General features: G+C 34.8%; 1 protein-coding gene across 2 annotated transcripts; it reads right to left on the bottom strand.

The window, feature by feature from the left end:
* Positions 1–1,727: 1,727 nt before the first annotated feature.
* LOC109217134 (heme-binding-like protein At3g10130, chloroplastic) lies at positions 1,728–5,555 on the bottom strand. 2 transcript variants are annotated; one of them, XM_019381367.1, is made up of 8 exons: positions 5,119–5,555; positions 3,527–3,664; positions 3,369–3,437; positions 3,063–3,134; positions 2,820–2,902; positions 2,593–2,724; positions 2,162–2,375; positions 1,728–2,022 (listed from the first exon to the last, which is right to left on the bottom strand). In XM_019381367.1, exons 1-8 carry the CDS (start codon positions 5,524–5,526, stop codon positions 1,978–1,980), a joined length of 1,161 nt encoding a protein of 386 aa, XP_019236912.1. In that variant the 5' UTR covers positions 5,527–5,555; the 3' UTR covers positions 1,728–1,977. The 2 variants fall into 2 exon arrangements, with proteins under 2 accessions (XP_019236912.1, XP_019236914.1); XM_019381369.1 differs by having other exon boundaries at positions 1,730–2,022; positions 3,527–3,660; positions 5,119–5,205.
* Positions 5,556–11,401: the final 5,846 nt, after the last annotated feature.

Genomic DNA, 11,401 nt, shown 5'->3' with positions numbered 1-11,401 from the left:
AAATCTCCGTGTTCTTTATTTTCTGTAGTTATTATTCCACGACAGTAGTAGTTGGAACACATAGAAGAACCAGGTCTTTCTATTATCAAGTTAAGCGAAAATTGGGTACCACACAAATCACCCCCCCCCCCCCTCTTGTGTGGTATTGACATATAAAACATCAGAATCTATGACCCATCATATGCTTTTGGTTATGGACTTAGAGATCAGGTGGACGAGGAGGAGGAGGGTTATGTCTGGTCTACCTAGGGTCAGGTGGGGTGCACTGGCTAAGGACAAAACCCAGGAGTTGGGGGAGAAGTTGCTGGCTATGGGGGCCTGGAAGAGCAGTAGGGACGCGAGTTGTATGTGGACTAGGCCACCGGATTGTATTAGAGAAACAACAGAGAGGTGTTAGGGGTCTCGAAGGGTTTCTTCGGTGGCCACAAAAGAGACTGGTGGTGGAACGAAGAGGTTCAAGGGAAAGTGGAGGCCAAGAAAGCAGCGTATTTGAAACTAGTAGAGAGCATAGACGAGGGAGAGAAGAGGTCAAACAGGGAGGGGTATAAGAAGGACAGGAAGGATGCGAGGTTAGTGGCTACTGCAGCTAAGACCGCGGCGTTTGGTCATTTATATGAAAAAATTGCGGATAAAGGTAGGGACAAGAAGTTGTACAGGCTGGCGAAGATGTGAGAGAGGAAAGCCCGGGATATGGACCAAGTGAGGTGCATAAAAGATGAGGAGGGTAGAGTTTTGCTGCAGGGGAGGTTGAAGGGGCTATGCGCAGGATGAGTAGGGGTATAGCAACCGAGCCAGACGAGATCCCTGTGGATTTCTGGAAGAGCATCGGTAAGGCGGGCTTGGAATGGCTCTCAAGGTTGTTTAACGTCATTTTTAGGTAAAAGAAGATGCCTGAAGAGTGGAGGCAGAGTACGATGATTCCGTTGTACAAGAACAAAGGGGATATCTAAAATTACAACAATTATAGGGATATAAGTTGTTAAGCCACACAATGAAAGTTTGGGAGAGGGTGATAGAATGGAGGATGAGGAGGAGTGTGTCAGTTTTCGAGAACCAGTTTGGTTTCATGCCGGGACGGTGCCATTCACCTTGTGAGGAGATTGGTGGAGCAGTATAGGGCGATGAAGAAGGACTTGCATATGATGTTCATTGACTTAGAGAAAGCTTATGACAAAGTCTCAAGAGAGTGTCTATGAAGATGTCTGGAGGCTAGAGGAGTGCCTGTAGCGTATATTAGAGTGATCCAGGACATGTATGATGGAGCTAAGACACAGGTTAGGACAGCAGGAGGAGACTCTGAATACTTCCCGGTTGAGATGGGGTTGCATCAGGAATCAACACTTAGCCCGTTTTTGTTTTCCTTGGCAATGGATGTATTGACACGACAGATTCAAGGGGAGGTCCCTTGGTGCATGTTATTTTCAGATGACATAGTCATGATTGATGAGACGCGAGGTGATGTTAACGAGAGGCTGGAGGTATGGAGACATACCCTTGAGTCTAGGGTTTCAAGTTGAGCAGGACCAAGACAGAATACTTGGAGTGCAAGCTCATCGATGTTACCCAGGAAGCGGATGGAGATATGAGGCTTGATACGCAAGTCATTCCTAGAGAGAGAGTTACAAGTAACTTGGGTCTGTAATTCAGAATGATGGAGAGATTGATGATGTCAACTTACATTCCAATAAACACTATAAGATTATATAAATACTTTACAGTGAATCAGCTATTAGATCAATAATTTGGTGCAGTGCAAGAAATCAATTTAGTAAAGTGAGTTCAGCACAAGCATTCTGTGCTATGTACAAGCCATATATTTGTCAAAATCTCTAAACAATTTCAGATGCAAAATACAGTAAACCTAATTTCATTGCTTTTGGAATGTTCAGTATAAGAACATTTTTCTAAACTGTCTTTGCTTGTGATTTTCTTCTGTTTTTCACTCATAAAAACTCTCAGCTATTTTGAGAATGGGAGTTAATCCAGCTTGAAGTCCTCAAGCCATATAAGAACTTCATTCCTCTGCAAAATTCCAAACAGAAAAAGAAATAGATTAGACACCAAATGACAAAGTGATAAAGAGACACTTCAAACTAAAGCCAAAGAAGAACTTAAACAGGAATGCAATGAAACGAACGAAATGCAGTACATAGAAATATACCATTATAAACTTCCACGTGCGACCAGGATCATTGTAGCGAGCAAGCATACAACCTGATTGAGGTTTGAGACCGTCCTTAATAAGACTGGATCTAAGTTGTTTCTCCTTTTCGCGAACAATATCATCTGTTGGCTTTCCACTAAATTTTAATGCAGCCGCGATTCCTCCTTCTGTCTTCCTTAGGCTAATACCTTCTTGATTGGGAGCTGGTAAGCTGTTAAGAATAAAGCTTTAATTTCCATAATTCTCATTTGATCAAAGAAAAGAACTAAAATTCAACTCTTACACAGAGGCGGACGATGCTTATGAATTATATACATGAATTACTAAGTTTCAACAAATGTAAAAATTTGAACTCATATTGTCATAAGTACAATATGATCGCTCGCTGTGAGATGTTTTCATGTATATTAATTAATTCAACGTGATACCTGTTCAAAGATTTATCCGATGGAAGAACTATCTGGATTGACACTTTAGATTTTTCAGCATCAAATGCCTGAGTGAAGACAGGAGTAGTCATCGGTATCTTCTCTGTTGCAGCATTTTTCCCAAATATATACCTATATTAAGATGAGTTAATGGTCCGCTAATCTAAATCAAAAAACACCACAGAAGATTTTTCTTTTGTTTTTAAAAAAGAGTCAGTTTATCTCACCCGGCAACATCATTGAAACCTCTATTTCCTGCGAGATTGTCACCTTCTGTTTCTACAACTATGAACGTATCATATTTCCTGACCTGTATTGCACCAATGAAAGTTGTGACCATTCCACATCATAAATCTAAACGTCCTAGTGCATCAGATCAGCTAAAAGTAGCGCAAACCAAATAAAAATGTATGCCTAATATAGAAGTTCTTAGATTGAAAATATGATGTTATAACATAAATACTACAAACCTCGTAAGTTGTTGTTCTTCTTAGTATCTGATAACTAGGCGTTTCCAGGTCCGGAGTCTTGTAAATCCTTAACTGCCCAATATTTGTATTCTCAAATTATAATAAGGCGACATTGGTAGCTAAAACTATTGGGAGCTTATATATAAGGTGTAGGGGTCTCTTAATGGTGCGAGCCCTTTTAGTGAAAACCGTGCGGGCTTGGCCCCAAGTGGACAATATCACACCATGTTAAGAGTATCTTTGGGTTAGTTTAGCCCAACAGTCCAAGAACTTAAAAGCATAAACTAAAACAGTTCGCGATCGCACCTGTTTTATGACCTCCAGCAGACCTTCTAGAGAAAAATATTCATTATTCTTAATTGAATCCCAGTAGTCCTATAGATTTCAACAAAGAGTCGGTGACTAATCCACAAGGAAATCTAACAAAATTTGAATTTGCGTCGAGGAAGAGTGAAGAATCAAACCACATGACTGTTAAATTTGTTTGTTTCAGGATTGACGCCCATAACAGAAGTGCCGGTGAAGACTAATTCAGGTTTCCATGGAAGAAGAATGAACTTCATTACCATAGTCCATCTTGTAGTTATTTCATATGGCCCTGTCTACAACAAACTCAATCACTCAAAAGATTCAATATATAATCTATGTATCGCATTCCTTAGAAATACAAGTTTAAGCCTTCTGCTACAATAACAAACTAAATTTTGAAAAAGTGAAACCTGCATAGTACACAACATGTGTCGGTATCCTTAACTAGATATGCAAAACCATGAGACACTAATACGCAATTAAGTTTAGTAGCACAAAGCAAACATATTAGATGTAACTTCTGTCCCAATACCAAACTACATAGTACTCAACATGTAAAATTCTTCACTTAATGAATTGCTTCTTCATGAGTCTCTTTTAGCGATCGTTTTCACAACCTAACTCAGCCTATGTAAGCTTCACAGAAATAGTCGATCCAGAGACCAGATAAAGGGAGAGGATTAGGTAGATTAACACGTAAAAATTGGTGAAATTATGATGAATCTTATAATATTGAATGAGCGGTATGGATACAGTGCTCTCATATGGCCGACTGTTAACTAATTTAGGATTAAGGCATAGTTGATTGATTGTTATTGACATACTTAAACAATCAGATGCAGTTCATCTGTGTCTCTGATATTCAAACAGCAGAAAATGTACTATGTATAAGGGTGATACTATGTTCTTGAATAGTTGTGCAACACCTTAAACCAACCGAAAACATAAAAAGAAGAACGAAAAAAAAGGGCAGCCCGGAGTGCACTAAGCTTCCGCTATGCGCGGGGTCCGAGGAAGGGCCAGACCACAAAGGTCTATTGTATGCAGCCTTATCCTGCATTTCTGCAAGAGGCTGTTTCCACGGCTCGAACCCGTGAAGAACGAAAAGCGATAAAAAAAGAGAGAGTAAAAATAACCAATTTATTTAACTTATACCAATTGATACTTATATACACACTATCGGTATATTTTAACTTGTCGTAACAGGTAATCTGCCTTGTCATCTAGATCACTAATACAACTTTCTAAGGACAATTAGTGTGGTGGTTTCTTAGGCACCTAATAGTCACCTATGGACAATTACTTGTAGTTATCCTTCAGAGTTGAAATTCAATCCATTAATGGTATAAAAATATTTAAACTATGAGGTCACTTATTAACTAGTAATTACATATTAATCTCTAATAAGTATTAACTAGTAATCTGCTAAATATTGTAATCAACCTACAAGTTAAAATCCACTGAGTATAAAAAAACCTTTACATGACGGGGTATATAACTTAAATCCTACTCATCTTTTAGGCACAGGTGAAATTTAAAAATAGCCAGATTTACATGTGATAATTGAAAAATAGACACAGTTTCAAAAGTATCAAAACTTAACCACTTTTAATGTAAAGATAAATCTGCACGAGAACACTATTCAAAAACCGAAAAATATTCCGCCATGATATACTCGAGTTCGAATTTTTACATGTGAACTTCGTAGCCACACAACCAATTCACAAGAAACTGTAGAAATGCTAACCTGTTTAGCCCAATGCAGCTGAAAATCAGGCTTAAACAACTGTTTCAACATGGCAATATTAAACAAATAGCCATCAATTGAATCATGTTTTGTAATTGGATCCCTAAACTTCACATAATCATCATATGCTTTACGATCAATACCTTGATCATCAAAAAGATGAGGTAAATCCTCATATAAAAATTCCACTAATTGGTTCATATCAACTGTTGGTTTTTTTGTTGGGCTCTGTTTATCTACTAAACTAAACTTAATTAACCACTTGATTTTTCTGTCATATTTAAGAGTTTTTGTTTTGATATTTTTTGGGGGAGTGAGGAAGACTGAAGTTGGGTGGTATTGCCGGAAAATGGTGCGCCGGTGAAGTGATGGCCGGAAAATGTGACCGGAAAGTTGTGAGGTGGCCATTTGTTTTCAGTACGGATGTTTTTGGTTTACATGTTTTAAAAGGATGTCTTTGGCTTACGTGTAATAAATATTGACCATAGAAAGGATTGGTTGTGATTTATTGCAGGTCCCTCATTTCGTTTTTTCTTTTTAAATTCTTTTAATTTAAATATAAATAAAATTTTGAATATCGAGTTTGGGTTGGTTTTTGTATTATGAACTCCCTTTTGATTAATTAAACTTCATTAATATTTTTTTTTCCTGTGCCATTATACGTGACGGTACTTAATCGGACATAAATTTTAATGGAACAATATGTTGAAACTTGTAATCTAAAACGTATCATATATTTGTGTGATAAAATTTAAAATTTTATTGTTGTCAAATTAAGATACTCCCTTCGTTCCAATTTATGTTAACCTATTTGACTGAGCACGGAGTTTAAGAAAAAATGAAGACTTTTGGAATGTGTGGTTCTAAACAAGTCAAAAGGGGGCCCAGAGTATTTGTGTGGTTATAAAAACTTCTCATTAATGGTTGAATTGTAAGTTTAATCTAAGTTGTTACTAAATTTAGAAAGGGGTCATTCTTTTTGGAACGGACCAAATAGGAAATAGGTTCACATAAACTGGAACAGAGGGAGTATATATCATCCATTTGGGGAAAAAACATGTTTAGATGGTGTTTTTGATTTACTTTTAATTTAGTTTCTAGTAGACTAGTTTAGCTTTAACAAATGTTTAGAGAATAAATTTGGTGAATGGTAGTGTGTTAGGATTAACTTTTTAAAGTGAGTTTTTTGGAGGGAATTTGTACTAAAAACTAGTAGTCGTACTCGCGCGATGCGCGGTCAATATTAAAAAAATATTTGTCACTTTGTTAATTTTTCCATGTTACATTTGGAATTATCACAATTATTTGATTATCCTATTCTATATAAATAGAATAGATATTGTCTAAATTTTAATAAATAAAATCTCCATTAAATTAAAGGGACTTATATAGTCATCAAATAATTTTTTCGTTATGTATTTTTATTTATTAAATTATCCAATATTTCGTATAATTATATTGTTAATAGAACTTATGACACTTGTCATTATAACATTTCTTTGCCTCTCTTATATATATTATATATTATATATTACTCTCATATATTATATAATATACATATATTATATTATATTATATATATATATATATATATATAAATAGATTTTTCGTTTTTTTATTTTAATTATTTTAAAACTCCAATTTGAAACCACTCCCCAATTTGAATTAGTAATTCATTATTTTATTTAATTTTGTTTTTTATTATAAAATTATTTTAAAACTCCAACTTGAAACTACTTCCCAATTTGAATGGGTAGTTTTTCTTCTCTTTTTTCTTTTTTTTTTTATTGGTAAATTTTTTTTTTGCTTTTTATTTTAAAATAATTTAAAAATTCAAACTTGAAACTACTCCCACCCAATTTGAATGGGTAGTTATTTTTTATATATTTATTTTTCGTTTTTTTTATTATATTTAATTATAAGATATCTATATTTATTAATCTAAATAAAGTAACCAATTAATATATATGGTAGTTTTTTATTGTATTTTATTATTTTCTTTTTTGATATGTATTTAAATTCAAAAATAAGTAACCAATAACTAATTATAAACTAAATAACTAATTAGTAACCAATTATGCCATGTGGCATTTTTTTAACCTGCCACTTGGCTTAAGGAGAGGGCTTTTTCCTCTCCTTTTAATAATATATAGATTTTGAAAACACTTTTGATCTTGGAGAAAACGTTTTTTGAGAAAAAAAAAGTTTAAAAAATATTTTTGAAGGATAACTGTGCAACTGTTTAATTCTTACGAATATGTTTTTTGAGAACATTGGACCAGTAGGTTTATCGAAAACTTATCTTTGAGTTTGTGAAAACATTTTGATTTGTTTCTAAAAGCTAAGAATTTTTTTAAAAAAAATTCTTTGATTTTGCAAACAAATAAAGTTTTGGAATAAAAAATGGTCAATAATGGATTTCCTATTTACTCCTCCGTTTATATTGTAGGTATTAGGGGTGTTCAAACCGAACCGGAAAACCGCACCAAACCGAAAAATCAAACCAAACCGATTAAAAAACCCGACTAGGTTTGGTTTGACTTGGTTTGGTATTGAGTAAAAAAACCTGAACCAAACCGGCATATAAATATATAAATTTTATTTATATTTTTAAGACTTTATAGTGAATTTTCTTTAGAAAATGTAGAAATATTTGGGATCCTCTCATGTATTATCCTTGAAAGCGTAAATTAACGAAAAATTATTGTTAGACGACTAAGAAAATAACTATCATGTGTTACTAAAAAAATTTCTCCCATTAGAATATTTTAATAGATCATATGTTTGTCAATATTTTCCATATTTACTAAACATATATTCACTTATCGAAGCTTTATCTATAATTTTAAAAAAGTAAGATTAAAATAATATTCATGTAATAAAAAGACCCGAAAATCCAAAAAACCCGATAAAACCGAACCAATCCAAACCGATATAGTCGGCTTGGTTTTGTTTTTATCAAAACCAAACCAACCCGGTCCATGTACACCCCTAGTAAGTATCTCTGCAATGTCAGTATATAAAAGTCTTTATAGTTCTAACACTATTATAGACAAGGCAGTAGTTACGTCCTAACGAATTGCTCAATTGGTGCATCCCTGATCTGAACTATTCAAAATAATGGTTCGGCATTTTACTTATACATATTTTCTGTTACATAGGGAAGTAGAGAAGGAGAAGGCAAAGGGAAAAGAATGATAGTGAGAATTGAACTATACTATTGAAGTAAACTCTCGCTCTCACTAATATTACTAAACTGTAAGCCTTGATGATAATGATTAGACATTTGACTAATTATTCTTTCGATGGATTTTTATGTTAATTAACCCCTCCTTAGATTACACTACTGAGATAATAGAAAGTACTTTCTCTTCCATTTATATAGGAAACAATTCAACTTTAAACTTTTTATTTTATTTTTAATGACATGCTTTTATAGTTACAAAAATATCGTGACATGTTTAGCCACAGTTGTAAAAAAATTTCTTTCTTTATTAAACTTTGTGTCCAGTAAAAACAGCACAACATATAATTAAACCTCCAATTTAATTTCGCCATTTGTACTCGAATATCCCAAGTTTCACTGGCCTTGTCGAACTGTAAAAGGTTATCAGATTTACATGCGAATTGCACAATTATGGAGCCATTTGAGCACATTATGTCACGAGCCATTCTTACTTCAAGCATTCAATACCACAAAATAAACCTTTGCATATTCCTTTTTGCTTTACATTTCTCTTCTATAACTAACTTCATCTTTTCTCATAAAAAGTCGCTGCCCTATAGCTCAGCTACAATTTCCTTTAACTATATATCATCTCTTTTCCTTCCATCTTGGTTTAAAAAAAAATCGAACAATATGTCCCAAAATTCAACTATATTGATGAGCTCAATTTGTTTGGTATTCTTGGATTACCAGGACAAAAAGGGCCATAATGGAAATGGGCATTTATGTAAACCTCCGATGAGGAAAGACGGCGATGACACCGGTTATGTCTATGCTCCGGCTGCATGGTCCGAGGACGATGGAGATGATGACGATGATGATGCTGATTATGACTACGCTCCGGCTGCTTAGTCAAAGATATATATATATATATATATATATATATATATATATATATATATATATATATATAAGTATGTGTTTAGCCTTTTAAAAATAATCAAAAGCCACCATTCTGGTGGGAGGTTAGCCCTAGTTTGATATACGTATATATATAGTATGTAAAACTTTCGCTATATATAATATTTTTGCATTTATTACTCCTAGTATTTATTTTAGTCGTTTTTGCCTTATATTCTTTAGTGAGAATGAGCACTAGAGGCTTTGAGATATGTATGCTACGACAGTTTGCAATTCCAGTAAGATCATATTGAGTTTAATATATGTAGTACTCTACTATATGAGATTTTAGTTACTGTATCAAATTTCAGACCGAATCAGAATTTAAAGTTTACGGGTTCAAAATTTTAATCATTTTAAGTTACTGTATCTAAATTAATAATTTATACATACACAATGAATTGTTACCATTATGGAATGTAGGAGGATGGATATAATCCATTCATCTTTTAACCAATGTCTCAAGTTCGAGCCCCTTAAAATACATAAATTTTTAGTAGGAAAACGCAGAAAGTTTCAAATATATCAGATGCTTAAACCAGAAGAAAATGAGTAATATTGAAAGTAACGGACTGCTCAACTAATAATGCTAGAAGTATGGAGCAAGGTAAATACTAAGGTCCATTAGACAGGAGTGTTATCTATCATGATTTTTCATTCCGATTTCGAACCCAAAACCTCTGATTAAGTTGTGAAAAAAGTTATATTCATCCCATCACAACTATGCCATTGCGTAGTGTAATGACCCTTGAGCACTCCAATTAACTAGTTTCTCTTTGACCAAAAATAAATAAAAAATTTCTGCTGCAGGTAAAAATACTAAAAAAAAAAAAAACGCTACTCCTTCAGAAACCGGGAATCCGCAAAGAAGGATGGGACACAAAATAAAGATCTAAAGTTGTTCGTCGGATGAAACCGAGAACGAAAAATTTGAACTCGAAGCTACGATCAGATCCGATTGGATCTGGGCCTATCCGACCCAACCCCAGAACTTAGAAAGGCCGGCCTGCTTAGACGGTAGAACGGGGAGAGGTGGAGTCGTGCTCATTCTCTATCCGGACACGAGCAGGAACATAAAAAAAATGGAAAACCGAATACAAAAAAATTGGTAGAAAAATATAGTAAGTTTTGGATATCAGATAATTAAACCAGAAAAAAATGAGTAATACTGAAAATAACGAACTGCTCAACTAATAATGTTAGAAGTATGGAGCAAGGTAATTAAAAACTAAGATCCATTAGAGGGGGAGTGTTATTTGTCATAATTATTCTTCATTACAGTTCGAACCCGAAATCTTTGACTAAAGTTAGAGAGATCATATTTGTTGGGCTAAACCGGCTCAAATACCCTTGTAACATGGTGAGATATTGTCCGTTTTGGGCCAAGCCCGCACGGTTTTCCACAAAAGGCCTCACACTATTAAGAGATCCCTACACCTTATATGTAGACTCCCAATCTTTTCAGCTACCAATGTGGGACTTTGTTCTCACACTTTGTTCGCACACCCAACAATCTCCCCCTCGAACTAAGTTCAATGTGGCTCACTACCACGATTCACGGGTTAATTTTTGAGATTCACTGTATGCCACCCACATTGTTAGAGTATTATGGCAATCGAAGTCCGCAACTAGCTTCTTCTTGTGTGCGCATCGCCCCGTACCATCACTCCGCCATCTCCATACTCGTCCCGCTGAACCTGGGCTCTGATACCAGTTGTTGGGCTAAACCGGCCCAAATACCCTCTTAACATGGCGTGATATTGTCCGCTTTGGGCCAAGCCCGCACGGTTTCCCCCAAAAGGCCTCACACCATTAAGAGATCCCTACACCTTATATGTAGACTCCCAATCTTTTCAGCTATCAATGTGGGACTTTATTCGCACACCCAACAATATTTATATATCCCTATCACAAGCCTGCTACAACCCTATGTAATGACCCTTAATGTTAAGCACTCCAATTAACTAGTTTCTCTTTGACCCAAAAAAAATAATAATTCTGCTACTGCAGGTAAATATTCGAAATTGCAGTGAGTTTCGTACATCAATGATTAAACAAAAAAAATAGTAATACTGAAAATAACGGGCTACTCAAGTAATAATGTTAGAAGTATGGAGCAAGGTGAAAACTAAGGTCCATTAGGGGGGAGTTTTATCT

Source organism: Nicotiana attenuata, unplaced genomic scaffold (genome assembly GCF_001879085.1).
Source record: "Nicotiana attenuata strain UT unplaced genomic scaffold, NIATTr2, whole genome shotgun sequence".
Classification (NCBI taxonomy): domain Eukaryota; kingdom Viridiplantae; phylum Streptophyta; class Magnoliopsida; order Solanales; family Solanaceae; genus Nicotiana; species Nicotiana attenuata.
This window is presented reverse-complemented; position numbering and strand designations above follow the sequence as displayed.